At 41.2% G+C, this 24,770-nt stretch overlaps 3 protein-coding genes across 6 annotated transcripts; 2 read left to right on the top strand and 1 right to left on the bottom strand.

Moving 5' to 3' along the window:
• Positions 1-41: 41 nt before the first annotated feature.
• Positions 42-4,343, top strand: tnnt2b (troponin T type 2b (cardiac)). The gene is made up of 10 exons (XM_077602368.1): positions 42-1,324; positions 1,410-1,428; positions 2,135-2,198; positions 2,270-2,386; positions 2,449-2,526; positions 3,281-3,382; positions 3,450-3,556; positions 3,623-3,713; positions 3,938-3,978; positions 4,225-4,343. The coding sequence occupies exons 4-10, from the start codon at positions 2,288-2,290 to the stop codon at positions 4,259-4,261; spliced, it is 555 nt and encodes a 184-aa protein (XP_077458494.1). The 5' UTR covers positions 42-1,324; positions 1,410-1,428; positions 2,135-2,198; positions 2,270-2,287; the 3' UTR covers positions 4,262-4,343.
• A 511-nt stretch (positions 4,344-4,854) lies between these two features.
• On the top strand, positions 4,855-24,687 carry ip6k1 (inositol hexakisphosphate kinase 1). Of its 4 annotated transcripts, XM_077602355.1 has the most exons (11): positions 4,855-5,159; positions 13,240-13,326; positions 16,796-16,875; positions 17,600-17,791; positions 18,265-18,428; positions 18,622-18,748; positions 19,377-19,626; positions 20,188-20,372; positions 21,558-21,733; positions 21,810-22,043; positions 22,568-24,687. In XM_077602355.1, exons 4-11 carry the CDS (start codon positions 17,752-17,754, stop codon positions 22,910-22,912), a joined length of 1,521 nt encoding a protein of 506 aa, XP_077458481.1. In that variant the 5' UTR covers positions 4,855-5,159; positions 13,240-13,326; positions 16,796-16,875; positions 17,600-17,751; the 3' UTR covers positions 22,913-24,687. The 4 variants fall into 4 exon arrangements, with proteins under 4 accessions (XP_077458481.1, XP_077458484.1, XP_077458482.1 ...); XM_077602358.1 differs by lacking the exons at positions 4,855-5,159; positions 13,240-13,326 and adding an exon at positions 15,166-15,330 and having other exon boundaries at positions 17,600-17,760; positions 18,283-18,428; XM_077602356.1 differs by lacking the exons at positions 4,855-5,159; positions 13,240-13,326 and adding an exon at positions 15,166-15,330 and having other exon boundaries at positions 18,283-18,428.
• On the bottom strand, positions 6,672-14,484 carry ccdc66 (coiled-coil domain containing 66). The gene is made up of 20 exons (XM_077602366.1): positions 14,268-14,484; positions 14,070-14,128; positions 13,971-13,993; positions 13,595-13,756; positions 13,237-13,429; positions 13,079-13,151; positions 12,370-12,464; positions 12,153-12,205; positions 11,981-12,073; positions 9,865-9,999; positions 9,629-9,798; positions 9,310-9,559; positions 8,814-8,871; positions 8,699-8,752; positions 8,504-8,621; positions 7,819-7,948; positions 7,708-7,742; positions 7,160-7,278; positions 6,945-7,000; positions 6,672-6,869 (listed from the first exon to the last, which is right to left on the bottom strand). Exons 1-20 carry the CDS (start codon positions 14,276-14,278, stop codon positions 6,762-6,764), a joined length of 1,995 nt encoding a protein of 664 aa, XP_077458492.1. The 5' UTR covers positions 14,279-14,484; the 3' UTR covers positions 6,672-6,761.
• Positions 24,688-24,770: the final 83 nt, after the last annotated feature.

The raw sequence follows: 24,770 nt of genomic DNA, 5'->3' as shown, positions 1-24,770 counted from the left end.
TTTTGGTTTAATTCAATATTTGCGGTGACCATGCTAGGAATGTTGGAGAATACACAGAAATATTGTTGTTTTTGTTCGCAAGCATGTAAATGAATATTTGTTTTTATTATTGAATGAAGATGAAAATTGATAACCTTAGTATTGCAATACATCACAATTGGGATATATCGACAGGCCCCTAATGCCAATTTGACCCCCTTGTTGAAACAAACTGGTCCTTAAGTTACCGTATTTTCTCGCACATAAGCCATATTTGTAACTAAAAAAAATGATGACTGAATGAAGGGTATGGCTTATTTGTGCACAAGACTTACAGCGTTACTATACTCTTTTTCACCAGTAGATTTCGGCAAAGTAACGTTTACTATTTGTTGGTTATTTACTGTTTTGCAGTAAGAAAACAACCATTACTGGATGAATTAATTCCTTATAATATTGACCCTAATCATGTGCTTTTGATTCATACAGTATCTCAGAAATACAAAAAAATGTGATTATTTTTCTTAAGATTTTCCCTTCAAAGTAACGCATTTGTACTCCCTATTAAAACCATGAATATGAAGGTGAAAATTGGGAATCAAGGGGTGGCTTATACGGGAGAAATTGTAAAATTCAACAATGTCAAGGCAATTTTAAGGGTTATTCGCGCAGCGGGTAAATACAGGTGACTTCCTCGTGAATTTTAGGCTATTTGCGTGCCACTTCCTGTCATTTTTCCATCGCAACGTGACATTTGCAACGGCCACAAATACACCCCTTATTTGCGGTTGTTTGTCCCGGGGCTTCGGGGGCTTTAAAAATCATAAAGTTGCCCGCCACCCTTCCCCATCAGCTGCTTGTGTTATCGCTGCCACGTTATTAGCTGCTTTCCGCGCTTAAGCAACACGCTTATCACGTCGCGTGCTAAACCGCCGTGCTCTTTTGTATTTTTGTCCCGCTGCCACCGTCCAGGCAGCTGCGCCCGTCTACCGCCTTGACCTTTATGCCCCGATGCCAATCACCCAATTCAACTGCCAAAGTGTTAAATAGGGATATCTTCGGCGTCCGATCCTATCGACGGTGTTCCATTCGCTGGCTAACTAACGGCTAACTAACTAACTAAAATGACAAAAAAAACAATAGAGTCGTTGGCTAACTTATTCCACCCTGGAATATGTATCATGCAATAATACATAGTATTCACAGGGTATGTGTTGTGGTAGTTAGTAAAGCTTTTAATGATTTTTTAAAATACAAATATGTCAACTTTTTCAAGTGAGCATTTTTGCCAGCTGTTACTTTTGTTTGTAATTTTTCTTAGTTGATGGCGACGAGCAGGAAGAAGGTGAGGCGTGTTGTCACTTTTCGTCATGATGTCAATTGAAATATATTATATAGTAAATATATATTTTTTGTTTTTCATGTCAAAGATGCCAAGAAGAGATCAAGGTGAGAGATGATGGATTCCATTGAATTAAACTATTATGATGTATTCTCGTTATTTATGCAGGTACATTATTATTTAGATGTTTACATACCAATAGCTGATTTGAGTTGGTAATCTAAAGTTGTATTTGAATTGTATTGTCTTTGTATTTAGAATACATTTCGTACATAGTGTGTTCAATATTTTGAAAATTAGATGAACAGAATTATTGAAATCAATAATTATATCATTTGAGATATTTAAGACCATATACTTAATCAAATTATTATAATTGCATGAAAAAATTCTACAGATAAGAATTTAATCTTTTTAACCAAATATGTTTACCTACATTATGCTGATGTATTATTATTCAATTACATAAAAAATATATTACATTTTTTGGGTGTACTATAAATTACTGCAATTAAAAATATACAAAATACATATTACTATCATTGATATATAATCCTGATGATTTCTTTTGGTGGAACCTAAATCATTTATAAGATAAAAGAATATTATAACTATAATCCATAACCTTAACATCATTTCAATCATCAAAGTGTCTTCATTCAGCGTTTTAATGTTTGTATTTGCTAATGCACAGTGTTATAATTTTATTTTTTTTAATTACTAGCAACTATGACCACAAAATGTACTGTATGTGATGACATTAACATTTACTTATTCAATTTTTTTAAATTTATGATTCTGAATTTTGTTCAGGCCTGGTTTTGTGGCCTGCTTGTCAGCCCCCAAAATCCCGGAAGGCGAACTTGTGGACTTTGACGTGAGGCGAACCTGCAATTTAAAATCACGACTATCGATATCGATCTGTGAAATGGGCGCATCTCCTTCCAGGACATCCACCGCAAGCGGATGGAGAAAGACCTGACGGAGCTCCAGACCCTGATTGGGGACCACTTTGAGAAGCGCAAGAAGGAGGAAGAGGAGCTCCACGGCCTTACCGACCGCATCGTGAGTTTTCCCGTCCGCCCGTCGACGTCTCCGCAACGCTCGCTCTGCTCTCGCCCTTTTAGGAGAAGCGGCGATCCGAGAGAGCCGAGCAGATGAAGATCCGTGCGGAGAGGGAAAAAGAGCGGCAAAACAAAATGGCTGTGAGTGCGACTCGTTTTTCTCGATCGGGTTTGGTTCGGAAAAAGCAGTCACAGCCAAACAATGGTTTGAAATGACGCATCGCCTTGCCAACAAACTAACCGTATTAAAAAAAACAACTTGTTAACGCGTTTTTATTTTGAGTTATATATATATATATATATATATATATATATATATATATATATATACACATACATATATATATATATATATATATATATATATATATATATATATATATATATATATATATATATATACATACATATATATATATATATACATACACATACATACACATACACACACACACACATACACATACACACACACACACACACACACACATACACATACACATACACATACACATACACATACACATACACATACACATACACATACACATACACATACACATACACATACACATACACATACACATACACATACACATACACACATACACACACACATACACACATACACATACACATACACATACACATACACACATATATATATATATATATATATATATATATATATATATATATATATATATATATGTATATATTTTTACTAATACTATTGTTAATTCAACATAATTTGGTTCTTGGGCTCATTTATTTATTTATTTATTTTTTGCTGGACATTCCATACACTTTCTGTTGAACACTTTCTTTTTGTAGCTCATGATTGTTCAACTTGTCATATTTTATGCTTATTTTTAATTTTTCTATATTATTTTAGGAGGAGAAAGCGAGGAAGGAAGAGGAAGACGCCAAAAAGAAAGCTGACGTTGAGGCCAGGAAAAAGTCGATCCTGAGCAACTTGACCTTTGTCGGCTATAAAGTAATCAAATATGATTCAGCTTTTCATAAATATTCCGAGTTTCTAATGTTTAATGTCCTTTTTGAAGACGCAGACGGGAACCAAGCGGCAAACGGGACGTGAGACGAAGAAGAAGATCCTCAACAACCGCCGCAAAGAGTTAGACATCGATCACCTGAGGGAGGACAAACTCAGGTGGCAATCTGGCGACCGATCATGCGACCTTTCGATCACGTCATCGCTATCTACCTCTCTCTGCAGGGAAAAGGCCAATGAGCTTATGGATTGGTTACGGCAGCTGGAGGCGGAGAAGTTTGAGCTTCAGTACAAATGCATGAAGCAGAAATATGAGGTGAAACGATTTTTTTTGTTTTAAACTGATCGATTGATTGGCATCTTTTTAAGAGTTCGTCAGAGTTAACATGTAAGAATGATCCATTATTGTAATTGACCATATTTCGAAACTAGCAGGGGCTCTAAGATTGAGCCCTGGGGAATCCCATTCTTGTGCCTAACTCACAATTAACAAATTAAAGCGACAACATTCTCTGCTAAATTGTACTTGCGCACTCGCAGGTGACCGTGCTGAGGAACCGTGTCACAGACCATCAAAAAGTGTAAGTCCACCCAATTATTTTAGGGAGGGTAGGGGCTTAACTGGGAACAAAAAGGTGCCTCAAGTGTGGCTATGTAACGTACGTGTAAAAGTAGTCGGTGCGGAGAGATGAGGTACAACAGCTGAGAGGTCTTAAGTGCAACGCGATCATTTGGTGACCTCGATGCCATTCAAATCATGCCGCTAAAAACAACAGCGCGTGCTTTGTGAGCGGCTCAGATGTACTGATTTGAGCTTTGTTTTTCAGTTCAAAGGGAAGAACCAAGCGAGGCTTGAGGAAGTAACATCAAACGTCTCCGTGTTGATAAAAATAGGAAAGCATCTCCATGACGATTTGCCTCAAATAAAAAGCAAGCAGCAAATGCACCTTCCATTTTGTTGTTGTTTCATCTCATCTCATCCCCCATTTTCGGAAACGCTTTATCCTCACTAAGGGTGGCGGGGGGTGCCGGAGCCTATCCCAGCTGACTTGGGGCCAGAGGCAAGGGACACCCTGAATTGGCGGCCAGCCAATCGCAGGGCAAGAGGAGACAAACAACCATTCACGCTCACACTCATGCCTAGGGGCAATCTAGAGTGTTCAATCAGCTTACCACACATGTTTCTGGAATGTGGGAGGAAACTGGAGTACCCAGAGAAAACCCACGCAGGCCCCATGAGAACACCAAACTCCACATTGGTTGACCGACCTGGATTTGAACTGTGAGGCCAATGCGCTAACCACTTATCCGCCGGGCCGCCAATATGTTACTTTTTTCTCTCTCTATATATAATATTTTGCTTTCTTTGGGTGGCAGGTATCCAGCCAATCATTGGATACGATGCAATTACGCTACGCAGCCAATCGCGGCATTGACAGTACGTACTTGTGCTGAGGCTAAAGCTAAGTCGGCTAACTCCGCTAAAGTGAATGTAATAAGTCGACTCCCCAAACGAAAGCAAAAAAAGAACGGTGGATCTTTTAAGTTGGAATGGCTGTCGGACTATGTGCAAATAGAAGAACAAGCTCTGAAACTGGGGGATATCTTTTGTTTTTCGAGTGAAACAGCTCTGTTGTGCAAAACATGTAGCGAAGCTAAAGTTGTGAGGTAAAGATCTGGACTACTAAATACTAGAAGATGGACTACCTCAGCAGAAAAGTCGTTTGAATGACAAGTGAGAAGAACAGACGTGAAAAATAAGGTAAGTCAGATTTGTGCAAATTCTAGTGACATTTATGAAGATGTTTTGTGTATGGATATTAATAATTAAATGTTATTATCACTAGATCATTTATGGGTAGTAGAAATGCTGATGGCAGGTGTGATACGTATTTTGGGGTGGCCCGGCGAATGAGTGGTTAGCGTGTCGGCCTGTGGAGGACCTGGGTTCAAATCCAGGTCGGTCAACCTGTGTGGAGTTTGCATGTTCTCCTGTGAAGGTTTCCTCCGGGTACTCCGGTTTCCTCCCACATTCCAAAATAAACATGCATGGTAGGCTGATTGGACACTCTAAATTGCCCCTACGTATGGGTGCGAGCATGCATGGTTATTTGTCTCCTTATGCCCTGCGATTGGGTGGAGACCGATTCAGGGTCAGCTGGGATAGGCTCCAGCACCCCCGCCACCATAGTGAGGATAAAGTGGTTCAGAAAATGAGATAACTTCTGTCATACAGCCACAAAGAAACAAGTATTTATTCCTCCAAGAACATTTATTTTGCCCAATGTACACATCCACATGATTGCACTTTCTCAAGAGCATCAAATGCCAATAGAGAATAAAATACCGCAGTCAAACTTGACAAAATTATGGAAACCGTAAGGCCGCCGGGTGCATTCATTTAGCGGGCTTGCAGTGGCGGGACGTGCGGCGATACTCGGGCAAGTGGTGGAGGATCCAAGCCGCCGGTGCCAGCGTGGCGACTGCAAACGCTGATATCACTAAAAAAGTTTGCTGTCACACAACGGGGCCTCTTTAACTTCTACTTGTAAAAGATTAGAATTCAGGCGTTGAGGGTTCTGGTCTTACCCAGGCTCCAACGTGACACTTAGGAGGTTTGCTGCTTATAGACGCCGTGCTGACATCCATCCAAACCATCTTAGGAGCACCTGCCAAAAACCAGAGTACCATCTTCGTCTTTGCTGTCTTCGCCATCGCCATCCTGCTGTGCGCTCAAGCCCAAAAATGAGTCATTGAGTTCACTTGATGCTAACAAACCAAGGAGTATAATTTGGGGGCAGGACAAGATTCACCGAGAAACTAATTGCATTTAGTCCTCAAGAAAAAAAGACCTGACAGGGTGGAAAGGCCTTTGAAGAAGCACGGCAAGCTGAAACAGCACACATTTCGAAATTAGATTGAATTTTGTTTAATTGAATAAAACAACCAACACACACACATACGCACACAAATATAAAAGGACATTTTGTTCAAAGTATAGAACTATCAATACTGAAATGGTTTAAAAAATGTATCAACACTCATGCTGTTAAATATCATATATATTTGATAGCAAGAGGGTTGATACAATTTTTTTCAGTTTTTGTACATGACAGATCACGAGAATATGATTTTTATCTACTAATATTTTTGCATTTTCATTGTTAACTCTTTGACAGTGTTAGACGACCTGTGTGGAGTTTGCGTGAGTTTACTTGAAAAAGAGGTTAAGACATGTTCTGTTGAATTCACCCACATAGGGAAACAAACAAAATCTTGGTCATTTCGCTTTTATTTCCGACAAATGCAATAAATTAAAAAACATCCATGGGAATGAGAGTGAGTGAAGGCCCCTTTTTCTCTCTCAAAGATCTTTGAGACCACGAGAATCTGAAGACTTGGACGGAGCTGAACGCTGGTTGCCACCCCGTCGCAGGTCACTCTCAAGCTCCTTCTGTTTCTGAAGCAAACCCTACGTAGCAGACAAACGCAGTGGTTTTTGAAAACACGTTGGCCCCCTTTTCTGCACTTTTGTTGACTTGGTTACCTGTCGTAGTTGCTGGAGGCCTCGGAGGATTTCCTGCTGCCGCTGTGGGCTCGGAGCTGTTAAAACAATGAAGGATTGTCAACAATTTTTCAATATATTTCTAGATAGGGAAGCCATGATTCATCGGCAACTCACGGATTAGCAAATTTACCTCTTAAGAGGGTATTTTTTTGTAGTTGAAAAAAAAACTTGGACAACTTAAGACATTCACATACCCTTGTGGCTTTGAAAAGGAGTCTGAGTGGGGTCCGAGTGGATGACGTCTTCTGTACGGATATAAGGGATGAACTGGAACTCTGGAACTGAGGGTTGCGTGTTGGGAGGGGAGCACTCCCTGAAGCGCAAAAAGCATACAGCGTGGCTAAGAAATTCTGGCACGCCTAGGCCCTCTAGTGGTCACATTCTGGAACTTTTAAACAAGCCGTTTGAATAAGAAATGATTAAAGAAAAATATTTGACCATCAAAGAAGACTCCAGAAGTCTCAAAGTCTTGCTACTTCTGTACTAGTTTGCCTCTGCATAGGTAAAACCGATGAAGCAATGAAACGCAAGGATTACGACAGATGGCGTATGACTTGTCGGAAAACGGTAGTGGAGACTCGTTGTCTTTATCGTGCGACGAGTCGGAACACGAAATTGAAAGTGGCTCCATAGAAGATGAATTTGCTTTGCTATACCAATTCAAACTGGAGACAGAATCCCCTTAACATGGCGCATATTAGTTGGAGATAAAAAAAAATGTTATGTTGATGTCACATCTCACCTTTGAGCAGAGGTGCCGGCACCCTTCCAGTTGTCCTGCAAGGAACATACAAGTCAGAAAAAAAGTCCCGGCACGGATAAGAGCACGACGACGCTGCGTCACAGTGCTCACTTTCCGCGACTGGCAGTTGCGCTCCTGCAGACCGAGCATTTCCTCCTGCCTCTTGAGTCGACTTTCCTGCCTGCTCCTCTGTAGAGTGGCCGGGTAACGCTCCGATGCCGGGATGAAACGCCGGTCGGGCCTGTTTGGGTGAATAATGTCAAAGGCAAAACGCAGGCAAACAGTAGATCATCATAGCACTATACTAAAACTATGTCTGATCTCATCTCATTTTCTGAACCACTTTATCCTCAGGGTCGCGGGGGGTGCTGGAGCCTATCCCAGCTGACTCTGGGCCAGAGGCAGGGGACACCCTGAATCCATATCCAGGGGCAATTTAGAGTGTCCAATCAGCCTACCATGCATGTTTTTGGAATGTGGGAGGAAACTGGAGTACCCAGAGGAAACCCACGCAGGCCCGGGGAGAACATGCAAACTCCACACAGTTGGCCGTGACCTGTATTTGAACCCAGGACCCCAGAGCTGAGAGGCCCATGCCCTAACCACTCGCTCCACCGGGCCCGCCCACTAAAATTACGTATTAATTGCCATACATTTGCTACTTTTAAAAGAGTAAAATGCTATATGAGGTCATGGCTCGGCAATCTACCAATAGTACATTGATATATTGACCACACCTAAAGTAAATGGATGGTGAAAATAATGGCCGATTGTTTGGGTCAACCCTGGGTGTCACCTGCGTTTGTTCCAGCCGGGCTTTGTTTTCTCCGTCTTGAGCGTGGGGCCTCCTTTGGCGGCGGTGTTCTCCTTGCCGGCTTTGCAAATGCAGGTCGAAGGAGCTGCAGCGAGTGTGTCTGCGCACAAAGACGCCTGGATATTAGCAGCTAAATTAAGGAATACTAGTGGTGTTTTTTGTTTTGTTTTGTTTGACCTGTCTGCACAGCCGTGTCTCTCCTGTCGTCTGCGCTCCCTGCCGGATGTGGAGCTGAACGGCACACGCGTGTCAAGGAGGCACACTTGATAGTCAGTTAATGAATTCTACTTACCACGTCCGTGCAGCGACTCCTTTCTTTCTCCATCTTCCGCATCAATTTTTGGCTGCTCCTGCGTCATCACAAGTTGTTTTATTTTTTTTACTTTTGCGGAATTTAGAAAAAAAAATACAACAAATTTTATAAAAAAAAAAAAAAAGAAAAAACAAACCATTTTCCCTTGTGTAAAGAATGCATCAGTCAACTTGACTATGCCTTTTTAATGGTTTTATTCATCAAATATACCATTGATGGTTGAATTGGCATTTAAACACAAAAATATATTTATTATTAATTTAATTTCATTTAATTACATTTTAAAATATATGAAGAAAAAAATTAAAAATATTTTGCACCTTTTTTAATTAAACTCTTCAATATATTTATTACTAATTTAAAAATGTAATTTCAAAGGGAAAAAAAACGACTCTACTTACAAAAAATTCCAACCACTTTTGCAACCAGTTAATTTTGTAAGTAGAGGTACCAGAGTAGTTTTTTTTGTACTGACCTTGCCTCGTTCCCGTTGCTTGTCCTCCTCCTGCTGGAACCTCCTGATCAGCGCGTCCCTCTCCAGCACGACTTTCCTCTCCTCTTCCTCCTCCTTTTCTTTCCTCCGAGCCTCCTCCTCCCTCTTTTGCTTCTGCCGCTCCTCCACCTGAGCTTGGATGTCCTTCTGTTGCTGCAGCTGCTTGAGCCTCCTCCTCTCCCGCTCCTCCATTTGAATGGGGTCCAGCAAGGCCGTCATGCTCCGGAGATAGCTAGCAAAATTTGCCTGTTCATTGCTGATTTATATCCCCCCTAATTTTCCCCGGGAAAGACGGTATCACCTGCTCTTGGAGGCGTCTTTGGCTCCGCCTCCCGCCGCGGGGATGTCGCCGTCCCCCGTCGTGGACGAGGTGGGCGACGGCTCTCGGTCAACGGCGGGCGGTAGAGTTAGGACCGGAGCTTTGCGCTGCATCGAGTCGAAATGCGCAGCCCACAGCTGGTGATCCTCCTCCTGCGAGTATAGCGGAATCTTTGAGTTGGGTGTCGTGGCATTGCTGGTGACGGACGGGGTGGTGACCTGAGCCAGCAGAATCTTTTCCCGCCTCCTGCGTTGGCTGCTCTCCTCCTTCTGCCGGTCCAAATCCTCCAACCAGAGCTTCCTCTGCTCCTCTCGCTTCTCGAAGGCCCATGCCTCCTCTTCGGGAGTCACCGCCTAGTAAGGTGACCATGATTAATCGACTAACTAATCCATTATCAAATAGCTGTTCCGGTCAAAATGAATTGGACGTCTATAACCGTCAACGTCAGCCAATTAGCCCATTAGTAGTTTCGCTTTTTCATGTATTTTTTTTTATCTTTAATAATTCAACTTTTTTTAAAAAGGGGTAAAAGAGTAAACATTTGCTTATTGGTTAATACATTTTTTTATATTCAATTATTATAAAGCACATTTTACAAAAAAATAAATCAGTATGAACTTCAATTTTACATTTATCATAAAAAAAGTTATGATTTTAGATTTTCTGCAATAATTTTAAATTTTAAGTTTTTTTAAAATACTTTTGGAAATTTAGAAAACGGTGTGAAACCCATTTTCTGGAGGCACGTTATTTTTGATATTTACTTTAAAAAATAATTTGTAAACTGTAGTCTTATTTTGTAATGTATTTTGAACACAATTTTCAATGAAATACAACATTGGAAAAATATATATATTTCATGTGCCTCTTTGGAAATTTCTCAATACAATAATCCCTCGATTATCGCGAATTCACTACAGTGGTACCTCGTCATACGACCGTTCGTCCAACGGAATGCTCGTCTTACGGGGGAAATTTCGATCGAATAATTCGCCCGTGATGCGGTCAAAGTTTCGTCATGCGACCAAGCCAGGTTGCCATGGCATTTTTTTTGGCATATCTTTCGTGTATAACAATATTTACGAGCACCGGATGAGCTATTCAGACCAGGAAACGCACAACGCGCATGCGCGGTGAAAAGAGGGCTTTCTGGGTAATGAAGTATACTCGTGCTCGCAAAAGTATCCCCGGTAGCAACTCTATCATAGGCGCCGTTCGATGGGACGCGAACACAGATGCTACAAGCTAAAAGGAGCCGCTAGCCAGCTAGCTCCCATGAGAAATCCGACTCGGATCGCTGCCGCCTGTGCGACGAGGAAACAGAGTCGTCTGAACACTTATGGCTCCGCTGTCCGGCCTTAATGACCGAACGCTACCATCGCGGCTTGGGCAACTCCCTGGATGAACTTATCCGTGTTCCAGTGGCAGCCCTAGCGCTGCTGAGGGTAATCCTCAGGCGCCTGAGGTGAAAAAGAAGAAGAAGAAGAAGAAGAAGATGAGCAGCGGGGCGATCGCTGATAAGACTGCTTGCTGCTCGTTGGCAAGTGGTCGTGCGTTCTCCGATTGTGAGGACATTTGTGTGCATCATTTTCGGAATATTTTGAAGGGAATAGTACGACAGCAAACAGCCCATCGATAGCGAACGTGAGGGTGGAGTGTTTGTTCTGTTTACGAGTGCGTTGTGTGGAGGGAAAAAAAAAACGAAGCCCCTCTCCCCTCGGCGAAATCCGGCCAATTTTAGTTAGATTAAACACTTTATTTCTATTAAACCACTCGTTATTTATTACTTTGTCAATATATGGCGAATTATAAGAAATAAAACATTTTTTTTCAATCCAATATCCTGTTTCTGGTGTTTTTTTCAGAGAGTTGGAACAAATTAAATTGTTTCCCATTCATTTCAATGGGAAACTTTACCTCGAGTTACGAGTAACTTGTCATACGAGCTCAGTCCCGGAACGGATTAAGCTCGTATCTCGAGGTACCACTGTACTACATTTAAAAATATATATTTTATTTATTCTTTTAAGTTCATAAAAATGTAAAAATCAACGCTGAAACTTATAAGCGGAAGCCACTCTTGCTAGTAGGACTCAGCACTGAAGAAAAAAAAAAGTTACAATAGGGGTGACCCTACTTCGCGATTTTCGATTATCGGCCATGTCTGGTGTAGATTAACCGCGATATTCGAGGGATTACTGTAGTCTTAACAACAAAAGCAAAAAAAATAGAAAGGAATTGAGTAAATAGGATTTTTTTTAATTCCTTATAATTAGACAAAATGAAAAAAACTGACAATTTTCTTTTTAATATATGTATTAGATGTGTTTTTACCCCAAGTCTGAGGCTTGACCTAATGGCTGCCGGCTGCTCCCTGTGGCGGCTCCGCAGCTGTAGAGGGCGCTCACTTCCTCCTTCCTCTTCAACCTAAACAAGTCACACAGTTTGCATTGTAAATCACTGCGCTAGACAATGTACTTCTTAAATGTAATATTTTCCATCTTACCTGTAGCCTTACCGAGGGTAAACATTGCTGCTGCTTCAGCTCCATCTGTGCATCTGCAACACACAACAATTATAAACAATAGTAGGTTCTTCTTTTGGTTATGAATTAGCCAGTAGTGGACAGCCTTCAGCCTGCATTACACACTGTTGCTCATGTTTAACACAGAGTCCCAACATTATTTGAATGTTTTTTTTTTTATAAGAAAGAGACAAAATACTTAATTGCTGCAGCCACCGCGCCTTCTTTTCTTTCTCGTTCACTCTGGTGTCAACGTCGCGTTGCTCCAGCCAGCCCACCAGACCTCCGTAAGACCTATAAAGCCATCATCAATATTACTGGCTGCCATTGACGGCAATAGACGTTCCATCCATTTGAACTGAAAGGGCTCACAGACCACCAATTTATTTTAAAAATGTAAAAAAAGAAAATCTATTACCGTATTTTCTGGATTATAAATCGCATTTCATAGTTGGCTATTGACGGCAACAGACATTCCATCCATTTGAACTGGAAGGGCTCACACACCACCAATTTAGTTTATAAATGTAAAAAAAGAAAATCAATGGCCGTATTTTCTGGACTATAAATCGCATTTCATAGTTGGCTGAACCTTTGACTAATATTCTATTGCAACTTTTTTTTTAATCACTAACCACCGACAGACATTATGTTGATTTTTTAAAACACATTTTTTAGGCTATAGTTATCTGGAAAACTGTTAACAGATGCCCATTTAACCTGTTGTTCTCCATTTTCCTGTGCTTTCTTTAACGTGTTTGTTTTTGGTTTCTGATAAAGAAAAAAAAGGCCCTCCAAAAATGATATATATTAGTATTATAATAGTCAAAAAAAATCCAGTACTTTTTTCAGGTTCTTTATATAATAAAACCTTAATAAATATAAACATGCAAAGCTCCTCATCTCACTTTGACACGGTTTCTTGTGGCGACATCTCATTTCTTGTTGTTTCATCACCCCCCTCTGCTAATTCATCTTGTACTGCACATTGTAAAAACACTGAGTATCAAAGCAATAAAATGGCTATTCAACATGTTTTTTTGCTTTGTTTTTGGTCATCACTCACCAGCAAGACCGGACTCTCCCGTCTCCACTGGGACGTCCTGGATGTCGTGCAAATCCTCCTCGCCGCTCGAACACACCGCCACGTCTTTCGGTAGGTCGACATCGAGCAAATTTGTCGGTCCGGACGTCTCCGCGGTCTGTGAAGACGTTCCCTCGCCTGATGTGCAGCTGCTTTTCTGGAGCTCTGACTTTATCTCCAATACACAAATGTAACGTCACTAGTCCGTAGTAAAAGTCAAGTTTGGCATCCCTAGTTAAATGCTGCGTACGTCTTCTGGTTCAGGTAACATAAAAAAGCTCTAATCTCCCAATATTATGACAGTGTCAATCTACACCAAACATAATTTTTGGAAACTCACCTTGGGTGCAGTTTTAACTCCAGGCGTTATCGTAGGACGCTCCCATGTCTTGGAGGCCGTTAGACCGCCTCGTACCCTGGCTGCCACCCCTACGGTTCTAAAGGAGTTTCCGCCTTCCGCCAAATGGGTCTTGGTACCTCTGGGTCGAGTCCGAAGGGAATTCTGAGGAAAATATCCCTATTTGTCTTTATATATATATATATACTTATTTAAAGCTTATTAGAAACATTAAAGGGGGTGGAGGGGTCCTTGTTGATTGGCTGTATGTATTATGAAGCAACTGTCATGTTGACAGTTCAGCATGTTAAAAAAAAAAGCAAAGCACATCATTTATTGTTTCACAGCAAAGTATCTGCTCATTATTGAGGGGTCTTACCTTGACATTATTTCTGTCAACGCCTATAATGGAGAAATGATGAAAATATGAACGTTAATGCAGAGGAAGAGAGATGAACGCGGGAAAAAATATTCTTACGCTGGTTGAGGACAACCAATTTGGGTTTTCCATTTTGAAGTTCAAACAGCAGGCCATCTCTGCTCAAAGACAAACACAGAAAATATCTATTTCTTCATCGTAGTATGGATTATATATCATATTCTATTTCAATTCAATCCAGTGAGAAATGCGAGACAACATGCTAGGCGAGCTAAGTTTATCTGAAAACAAACGTACCCGAGATACATGGCAACATAGGATAATCGCCGCAAAAATAAATGTTACATTAAAAATAAATCAGTGGGGTGTTCGGTTCACACACACAAATATAATAAAATCCAGAAGGCTGTTTGTTTTCGCTTTTATTGCATTCCCAAGCTTTCCTGGTTGCTATATTGGGCACGCTGGAGGCTGACAGCGACCTCATTGATTGGCTAATTTAGTTGAGACTTTCGAATGAACCGCCAATCACGTAGTTTTGCGTCGTATGACCCTGCCGTTAGTGCGATGTTGCGTTTGAAGACAACTCGGAAATAGTGGGTTCATTTTTAGATATATTTTTCCAGGATGGGCCTGTTTAATGTTTGTGGAAACAATGACATATAAAATGTATCCTTTGGGTATGTCCACAGATATTACATTGATTAAGCGCAAGATTTAGAGTTTAGAGAGTTGGAGGGATAAAATAGATCAATGCAGCTATGAGTCAAGCTGGATGTTGGGAAAATACATTTTTTCAACTACCATATGATATGCATTTTAATGAATTTCAAACGTTTATGAAAAAAAAGCAAGCCATTTGGAAATCCTTTGAAAACGGAATAAAATGCAACCAATTCCATGTAGATTGACACAAAATGGCCGAAAAAATGACGGCCGTTCCGACTGTCTCATAGCGTGCATTACGCATCTAGCTCATTTACCACACTGTCCACAAAAGTGGCAGAAGTTGAAGCATTTTAAACCTATTTATAATAAAAGTAACTTGTACTATCTGCAAACATTATTTTACACACATATATTTAAAGATAATACAGGTAATAATAAAAAACTGCAAGAATAGAAGCCGCCGAGAAATGGTTTGGATTCGCGTACTTCCCAAAACAACCCGCAGGAGGCGTTAAATCCCCACATCGTCGCATAACAAGTCTGAAAAGCCAAACATGACGTTAGCCTGATGCTGAATGTTTTCGCTGCCACCCTCGCCATCGCCCTCGAATTTGAGCGAAGCAGAATTCTGACATATATTCCCCAGTACCCCGTGCATTTCCACCACACTAGTGCACGTCGCAGCAGTAGGGTAAGTCGTATCTCGTCGTCGTTTGTGTCCGCAAAAGCGGAGGAGGGTGCTTGAGCCGTTAGCCTCTTAGCTCCGTGTTAGCAAGAAACAGGCTCCGTTAAAAGCAAGTCAACTGAATTGACGTCATCCGGCGGCTAACCCGATGGCTACACGGTGCTAAACTACCACCGCTTCGATTCCCAAGAGTTAAAGTCACCTATTTGTTTGAAATTATCGTGATTTAAAACAAAGTACAGGACGTGTTAGCCCGGGAGCTAGCGTGTTGCCAGGCTAAGGTCAACAAGCTTGGTCGGTCTTGACAGCGAAGTTGATTGGAAACGTAAACGCGATTAAAGTGTCCGTTTTCGGATGGGAACGTTTTGGGGGTGAAATTCGGAAGCCGAACAAGGACAATGCCCCATAGTTGTCTAAGTGCGGGCAGCCTCGATATTCGTGGAGGTTGGAGAGCCAAGACGGTACAAATTGAGTCAGATCGCCGATAATCTGGGGCTATGAAGTCGTTTGCTGCAATTGACGGCGATATACGTCGAATTCACTGTAAATGAGTGATGTGTATGGTAGTCAATCATCTGCTTTCGTTGAATTCGAAAGAAATTTGAATGTTTTTTTAATTGATAAATAAAAACTGAACATTGCGTTTTTTAAAGTTTTCTTTTTATTGATGGATGCAACAAGCCAAATAAAGAAAAAAAAGTTAAAAATAAACCAATAAATGAACAGGAACATTAATATTAAACATTTATCTGTTTTAAGCATTTAAATAAATAAAATGTACAAAATGTAATATTTTTTTAAGTTTAAGAAATATATAGAGAAAATGTACTGTTCTTTTAAAAGAAACCTTTCTACACAAATTGATGTTTTTAATGTCAACAAAAAATTACAAAAACAATACACTATACATAAGAGGATATTTACACGCTAAAAAAACTGGATTTTTTTTTGGCAACAAATAATTCATCCAGCATGCAAAAAGCCATATATTAAATTGATCATCCATTAGTTGTCCATTCATTGTGGCCACACAAAAGTTTGATTAAATCATCTGAGAATGAGCTCACCTCTTAATTTTGTTAAAGCATCCGACGTCATGAGGAAGGCTCCCTCATCCTCACCATCATTAGCTCCTCTTCCTCACTGCAGCCTCTGGAAAACGTCCTGTCGTGTTTGAACGTCGCCAGAGGAAACATGAACGTGAAGGACACCTTCCGTTTAGTGATCGGATGCCGAATACACCCAGATAAAATCACCCCGAAGCTTTCGCGTAGGACAATCCAATCAAATCAACAATTGATCCGAAATGCAGCTGCCACGTTCAATGGACCAATCGACTATCAAATTAGACGACTGTTATATACTCCTTAGGTTTTTAATGTTTTTTTGTAAAACTGTTTGATAAAAAAAACCTGACAACTTTTTTAAAAAACTTTTCTATAAATGAATCCTCTTCTATTTTTGCCATCAGATCCACCAGCGTATCCCGACAGATGAGGCGAGATAAGAGCCCCCCTCCTCCTTCTGACGTGACTTGGCGTCTCGTCTGATGTGAGTCTGCCCGCCGCCAGCTTCTGGATTTGCTCCCATTAAATCAAATTGACCAAAGAAAAGACGCTTTGAAAATGGGATTAGGGTTTAAAACGGAGATTCACACTAAACGTTTGAAATTTTCCATCAGGGTTGTCAAGATTAATCGATTAAGATGGTTTTGCGTGCAATGATTGCTTCATTTGCTTCCTTACATTTTTAGTTAAGAAAAATAATAATAATTTATTATTCCTTTGTGTTTTTCTGTTATTGTATGATATATATTTAAAATCAAAAACGGAATTAGAGAAAAACTAAATATTTTATAGTTTTATTGATTTATATCTTTAAAAAACAATGTTTTTAGGAAAAAAACAAAATATATCATTTATAAATATCATTATTTAAACAAGAAAAAACTAAATCTACTCAGGTTTTAAATTTTTATTAAAACAAAACAGAAAAAGGGTGTGGATATTTTTTTTAATTTTAGATTTTATTCATTTTTAAATAATATTTTATAAAATAAACAAAAGGAAAAACACTAGGTATTGTCTCTACTTTTTATTTATTTATTGCAATATTTTAAATATGAAAAAAAATCAAATTTAAATGCTTTTATTATCTTTCAATTGAATATAACAAAGACATTTGCAAAAAATAATATCAATCAATCAAAAATCACTTATGAGAAAATCCAATTGACCGTGCGGCCAGCAGTGACAACCATTTCTTGTCCCCGCAGGAAGCGCTGACCTTTGTGCTCGAGAGCGGCGGTCCGAGGGCTTGCCAGCCGGTCATCCGGGCTGGCGCCGCCTCCCCCCGGGGCCGGCGTGCGCTCCCAGCAGCCCGTGGTCCCCTGTGCCCCGCCCTCGCCATCATTGCCCGCCAGAGTCCATGTGCCGGGTCAGGACACGTCCGAGCAAGGGCTGCTTCGGTAGCCAATCAGTCGTTTAGAGACGTTGTTGAACTCAAAATTGGCAAAATCCTCTTAAAAAAAATTAATTAATTGATTTATTTTAAGCGTCTTAATCAACTCAAGCTAGTCTCATCTCGGCCTTCTAAGCTGCTGCTCCAGAGCCGCTTATAGCTCTTTTTATCCTTTCACTGAGAATTCACGCTAGCCCTAGAACATCTATCCCTGTAATGTATTGTCTTATTGCATAATGTTTATTTTAAGAAAATATATTTTTAGCATAGTAGATTTTTACATTGAAAAACAGTACCCTCAGATACATCGTTTCATAACGTAACATTTTCAGCAAAAAGTTTTAGACCAGAGTAATGCAACAACGAATAACGTGATTGCTACGTTAGTCCACTAATTGCAAAAATAATGGATCGAATACATTGATCAGTTGCGACCTGAATCTGAAATGATACATTTCCATATTTTTTTTTATTTCAAAGCGGCACTCTCGTCTGCAGGAGGAGGTTCGGTTCTTCTGCCAGGAGCCATGTGCCTCCCGCACACCAACAGCATGGACAGCAAGCTGCAGGGGGCGGGGCCAGCGGCCGGCGCAACACTTCCATCCCGAGAAGGAGGCGTTCCACTTGAACCCTTTATGCATCAGGTGCGGGCAAAGATGTCCAAATGACATTTTGGATCTATCCATAAAACTTTATTAACCAGATAAAGTTCCAATGATGTGTTCCTAACCATTAGTGTATCAAAAATAACGCACAGAGTGGGGCGGAACTATTTAACCCCCCCTTATATTTCATCAGATTAGTTTGCATCCTCTCATTGTGCCTGTTTGTTTTTAGGTTGGTGGTCACACCAGCATGATGCGCTACGACGACCACACGGTGTGCAAGCCCATGATCAGCCGAGAGCAACGCTTCTATGAATCTCTGCCTCCGGAGATGAAGGAGTTCACCCCTGAGTACAAAGGTACACATTTATTTGAAGTGGCGTGCACCAGCAACTTTGGAACTTATCTCTAAACTAAATTACAACACGTTGGAAACATGACCAGGCCGCATCGGACCTTTAAGAATTCATATGACAAATTGGCTCGTTCTCGGTTGGTTGCGAAATTAGCGAGTTCTCAATCTAGAGCAGAGGTGTCAAACCCAGTTTGGTTGGCGGGCCACATTCATTCACATGCCGTACCATTTTAGATATAATATTTAGATTTTTTTTAAATAAATGGATTAAAAGCCCTGAATATTCAGTTTTTTATAGATCTAAAACAATGTTTACTTTAGCTTGTTTATATATTTTTAGATTTTACAAACTGATTTTTGAACTAAAAACACAGAAAAAAATGATTAAAAAATGTCAATTATTGATTTAAAAGGGGGAAAATCAGGAAATTTAATATACATCTATACTCTTCATTTTAATTTGATCCTAAAACAGAAACTCGGCACTCATGATTTACTTTCCCGGGCCACACAAAATGATGCGGCGGGCCAGATTTGGCCCCCGGGCCGCCACTTTGACACATGTGATCTAGAGTGAACTTCTGTTAAAGTAGCGTCGCTTTGAGTGGTTTGTGACCGTTTGAATGCGGCAGGCGTGGTGTTGGTGTGCTTCGAGTGCGACTCGGACGGCTACATCAACCTGGTGGCCTATCCGTACGGGGAGAACCACAACGCCAGCGAGGTGGGGACCGGCGAGCACGAGGAGCGGGAGCCGGCCGAGCGCGAGCAGCCGCGGCGGAAGCACTCCCGCCGCAGCCTCCACCGCTCCTCCTCGTCAACGGAACACAAGGAGGAGCGCGCCGAGCGCCGGGAGGCAAACGCCGCCGCCGATGCCGCCGATAAGTACGCTCGCCACACTTTTGCATTATGCACACGCGCAATAAATTTGTCGATCATTTAATCTAAATTTGCCTAAATTTACATTTTACATTATAATATCAAGAAAATTAAAAGTTAATTAATTAGGAGACAAAGAAGATGATACAAATAAAATTTAAATAAATATTTTTTCTGTTAAAGATATGTATTAATGTCTATTTAATTATTGTGGTTGGGTTTTTTTAAATAAAAAATGAATCTGCATTTATCATTTTCATTAATTTTATATTAATTGGTTCTTTTTTTGTCTTGTTTTTAAATTTGGTTATTTATTAGCTGTATTTTTCAATTCAACCTTCTCTATTTAGTCATTAAACAGTATGATTTTTTTTCTTTAATGTACTTTTGTATCCATCCAATGTTTCATGTATACGTAGTTGTTAATTTTTTAAATTATTTGTTAAACTGATAAATACTGACTAAACCTTATAAGAATTAAACTCCTCAAATAAATGAAACTCAAAATGTTGAAGTAAATCATAATTTAAAATGGAACTCAATAAATGACAACTCCTTTTATGGCAGTAACCTGACCGAGCTGAAGAGTCCCAGGTTAGAGCAGAAGATCCACATGGACCTGCCCTTCCAAATGCTGGACTGGAACAGCGGACTGAGCTCCGAGAAGATCGGCCACAACCCCTGGAGCCTCCGTTGCCACAAACAGCAGCTCAGTCGCATGCGATCCGAGTCCAAGGATCGCAAACTCTTCAGTATCCTTCTCCTACTTGACAAACGTCAATTCAGTCATTTCTATGGCTTATGGAAATGGTTTTACTATTGAGCCCGCTAAATTCAGCAAATTGGTAGACTTGGCATTTTATAGCCATTCTTTAGCATTTTTATAGCTATTCCAGTGGAGTTCTTTCAAAGTACAGTCCTACCTCTACTTACGAAATTGGTTCCAGAACTTTTTTTTGTAACTTGAAAATGTTGTAAGTAGAGTAGTACTTTATATGTAAATTCTCTAATTCGTTCCATGGTCCTCACACAACTAACAACTAAACCCTATAAAATTGGTCAGTGTCCCAATTTCGTATGAAAGATGTGAGAATCACACAAAAATGAAAGAAAACTATAAGAAAATGATTTATTAATGTCTTAAGATGAATAACAAGCATACAAAATCTCTCCGCCTTGAAACGCGGGGGAACAGGAGGAAGCTAACAGTAGGCAACAGAAAGAGAGCAGTGCTCAGCACAACACATGAACACATAAACTCAACATTAAAAATTCAAACAACATTAATCAACAACATACGTTTTATGATTTCTTTGGAATTTAACGTTTTTCACCTATTTTATTAATCGCTACTGGCTCTTACCTGTTTGGACTCAACTTGTCCTTCTGCAGTACTGGTTGACCGACATTTTGATTTGAAAAACTATCCAAAGACAATTGCCTTTGGTTTTTAATAATGTTTCTGTAATGCAACAGACAAATGTCGTCAAAGTGGGCGACAGCACGACTCATTAACACTTAGTTTTTTGCTACGAAGACAGTCTGTGAAATTTCTCCAGTATTTATTTTTTTGCTGTTGTAATCCTCGCTGCCGAATGTTCCATTATCTCTAGAAATTTAGTTTTTATGCCCTTTGACCAACTCGTCGAGCATTTACTCTTTGGGGGATTTCGTAACTTGGATCTTTTTCGTAACTCGGGGCACTCATTTGCATATAAAAAGCTTTCGTAACCCCAAAATTTCCTACCTAGGGCAGTCGTAAGTAAAGGTATGACTCTAGTCTGAGAATTCTTCCCACAAAATCGCTCGGCATGTTGAACTTAGGAAGGCTCCATCATGACTAGACCTACTAAAAACTCCAAAAAGTGGTTGCCCTTGTGGTACCCATTTTACGGTTGTCCTGGACTTGGCTTCCCTTAACATCACGCCCCACCCAGAGTTCCTCTTGCTGGAAAACGTGGTCCACCATTTCTCGTACCCGTGCATCCTGGACCTCAAGATGGGCACCCGGCAGCACGGCGACGACGCTTCCGAGGAGAAGGCGGCCAGGCAGATGAAGAAATGCGAGCAGAGCACCTCGGCGACGTTGGGGGTGCGACTGTGCGGCATGCAGGTAAAAATGGCGCTTCTTCGCCGGCCCCCGTACGTGGTGCTACTCATGAATGGTGGCCAATCTCACTTGGGCGCAGGTGTACCAGCTGAGCACGGGCCACTACCTCTGCAGGAACAAGTACTACGGGCGGGGTCTGTCCGCCGAGGGCTTTGGCCAGGCTCTGCGGCAGTACATGCACAATGGGCGGGGCTTGAGGCGGGACCTCTTTGAGCCCATCCTTCATAAATTGCGCAGCTTGAAAACGGTGCTGGAACGACAGGCGTCCTACCGCTTCTACTCGTCCTCGCTGCTTATAATCTACGAGGGAAAGGTACGTCGGGGGCTTGAAATATTTCTGGCAACCAGGGAGGTCCAATTTATTTGGAACTGGGAGGAACGGCTTTTAGAGTTCATGTTTCAGGACCTTTGTTCATCTGCCCATTCCACTAAAAATGTTATCAATAGCAGCCTATGAGTTTGTTTAAAATATTTTTAAATAAGAAAATTTGACTGTCACTTTTTGTTCGAATAAATGAAACAGTACTCTTCTTTTTTGTGTAATGTAATGTATTTTTTTCATTAGATAATTAAAATGATCCAACACATCTAATTTTAAAAAAATTCATAAAATGTTTTATGTAAAATCAATTCAAGTTGATTAAAATTGTATCAATTAAATGAGTTTAGTAAAATAGATGATTCAAAATCCAAGAATTTTAAATGTATCTTTGTCATTTAACAAAAACAGAGTATTATAAAAAATATATTTTAATAATAATAATAGATTAATAATTGTTATTAATTAAGTGAATTGAATTTAATGTGTTTTATTGCCATGTTTGTTGTTTTCCTCAGAAATCGGACGCTTTCGCTAGTTTGGTCGGCAAGCAGAAGAGCCCCGAAGAAGCCCACTGCGTTCCTCCTGCGCCCCTGTCGGCCACGCCTCCACCTTTGGCCGAGGAACCCCCGCCTCGTCCGGACTCCTCTTGCGCCCCGACCCCCCTCACGCCGCCCTGTTCCCCCCAGCGGCAGGAGCCGCCGCCCCTGTTGGACGTTCGCATGATCGACTTCGCCCACTCCACTTTCAAGGGTTTCCGCGGCGACACGGCGGTCCATGACGGGCCCGACCGGGGCTACGTTTTGGGCCTGGAGAGCCTGATCCGCATCTTGGAGGGTCTGCGGGCCGAAAGCCCACAGTGAACACGGGCGCAATATCCAACCTCCAAGCATATTCTGCCGCTGGCCTGCGTCGCCACGGCAACAGCCCGCGTCGAGTCCCCTTTTCTCTGAAAAAGTGAAGTAGGTTGGGAATTCTCCACCTTCACAAAGGGAATGTCAGGATGACACCCCCAACACAGCACTTCCCCCGCCATGTTGGATCTGCCTTTGTTTTTGCAGGGATTATTTCCGCCGGTTTTGGCCGCCCGGCAGTTTTCCATCTAAATTTGATTGCGTGTCGCAAATTTCCTAGAGGTAGTGAAGGTGTCAAACCGAATACCCAGAAGTTTCACCCATTCACTCGCCCAAATTTTTAAAACGCGAAAAAAAAACTGTTGAATCCTCTGTTACAGCTCTACCATTACTCTCCGCTTGGAAGGAAAACAACCAATTTCCCGTCTCTTGTGCCCCCACCAACTGCGAAATGGCAGCTTTGTGAACCGAAAGAGCATAAAAGCAACTCTGGAATGATCCCAGCGGTTAAACACTCCAGCGATGATGTCATCCAAAGTTGAATTTGGACACGGAAAAGGACAACGAGGATCGGTACCGAGGGAAGAAGGTCAGATCTTTACCGCCATTTTGCAGCATGAAGCGGCGGTCTACCGCCGTTTTGCAGCATGAAGCGACGCTCAGTGCTGTCAGTCAAACAACTTTGAAAGCAATAGGCTTATTTTTCTTCTGTCTTATTCCTCAGCATAGACGAAGGGCCTCGTGAGAAGAAATTCTGTGTTTTCTGCTCCATTTAAAAGACAAACACATCCAGTATTGCGTACTCTACGTACACTAATGTGCACTAGCGTGGTATTCCCTACTGCTCTTTTAGTTATTAGTGCAACCATTTCTTCACTTTACACTTAGGGGGAAAAAGGCACTTTTCCAGTGTAAAGTTGTTTTGAAGTCACTGGTGGACATTGACGCCGATAGACGTCCGTTCCATTCCAATGGTTTTCGCGGCGCACCGCAAAATGTGGAAAAACGCAAAAAACGAGGGAATACTGTGAAAAATATTTTTGCAGTAGTCCCCTGTTTTTCGTGGTGTGCTGCAAAAATCATTAAAACGCGAAAACCGTGCCACGTGAAAAACAGGAATATTGTGAAAATCGGACACTGGCCGTGTCGCCATTTTTCACCACGAGTGGGTTAACTCATTTTGCCTCACCCGAATGAACTCATCCTCCGTGTGTGAGTTAACTCAACTGATGGACGTCCATCGCCGTCAATGACACCAAAACGTGATCACTCCCCGCTTTTTAGGACGCACTTCCTGCTTTCCCGTGACATCACCACACACTCGTCTCCGGGACCAATCGGCGAGCCTCCGAGGCCGTAAAAGGCTCTCGCCGCCCGCCCCTCCCCTCCCCCCAAAAAGGGCAAATGTTTTATTTTTGGGGGTTTATTGACGTGATAATTTATTTTTTTATTGTACCTTTTACCTGCCTGGGTGAATGTCTTCTACGTGTCTCTTCCAAAGTGTAAAAATAGATGATATGCTCATAGAGTGACATTTTCAGGGGATTATTTAGCAGTATTTTACCAGTACTCGTCTGGCGCTTGAGCCAAAAACTGCGTGTGTCTGACATTTTCAGCGCAGGAGTCGCATGCACCCACCCGGTTCAAAATTCTAGACCCCTTAACTGTGCTCCCTTACACACGTGTATGTTGCCATGACTATTACTTGCATTTATTTTCTACAGCCAAAACATCCCCAATTGTTTGGTAGAACGGTGACAGTGAGATTAAAGCTTTCCAGGTTGTTTTGGCTTCCTGTTGTACTTTGTTTTTGTTTTTTAAGTTTACATGCTGCGGTATGATTGGATAAACTTGGCCTTTTGGGGCG

Source organism: Stigmatopora argus, chromosome 6, assembly GCF_051989625.1.
Source record: "Stigmatopora argus isolate UIUO_Sarg chromosome 6, RoL_Sarg_1.0, whole genome shotgun sequence".
In the NCBI taxonomy this organism is placed as follows: Eukaryota; Metazoa; Chordata; class Actinopteri; order Syngnathiformes; family Syngnathidae; genus Stigmatopora; species Stigmatopora argus.
Note: the sequence above shows the minus strand (reverse complement) of the source record. Positions and strands in the feature narration are given on the sequence as shown.

Coding starts and splice junctions, on each gene's coding strand:
- ccdc66 (XM_077602366.1), bottom strand. Junction 13,757..13,970: donor TTGACAGAAATAATGTCAAG/GTAAGACCCCTC, acceptor TATTTTCCTCAG/AATTCCCTTCGGACTCGACC. Junction 12,074..12,152: donor TACCCTCGGTAAGGCTACAG/GTAAGATGGAAA, acceptor TGACTTGTTTAG/GTTGAAGAGGAAGGAGGAAG.
- ip6k1 (XM_077602355.1), top strand. CDS start 17,752: ATGTGCCGGGTCAGGACACGTCCGAGCAAGGGCTGCTTCG. Junction 18,749..19,376: donor GTTCACCCCTGAGTACAAAG/GTACACATTTAT, acceptor TGAATGCGGCAG/GCGTGGTGTTGGTGTGCTTC. Junction 19,627..20,187: donor GCCGCCGATGCCGCCGATAA/GTACGCTCGCCA, acceptor CTTTTATGGCAG/TAACCTGACCGAGCTGAAGA.
- tnnt2b (XM_077602368.1), top strand. CDS start 2,288: ATGGAGAAAGACCTGACGGAGCTCCAGACCCTGATTGGGGACCACTTT. Junction 2,387..2,448: donor ACGGCCTTACCGACCGCATC/GTGAGTTTTCCC, acceptor TCGCCCTTTTAG/GAGAAGCGGCGATCCGAGAG. Junction 3,383..3,449: donor TGACCTTTGTCGGCTATAAA/GTAATCAAATAT, acceptor TCCTTTTTGAAG/ACGCAGACGGGAACCAAGCG.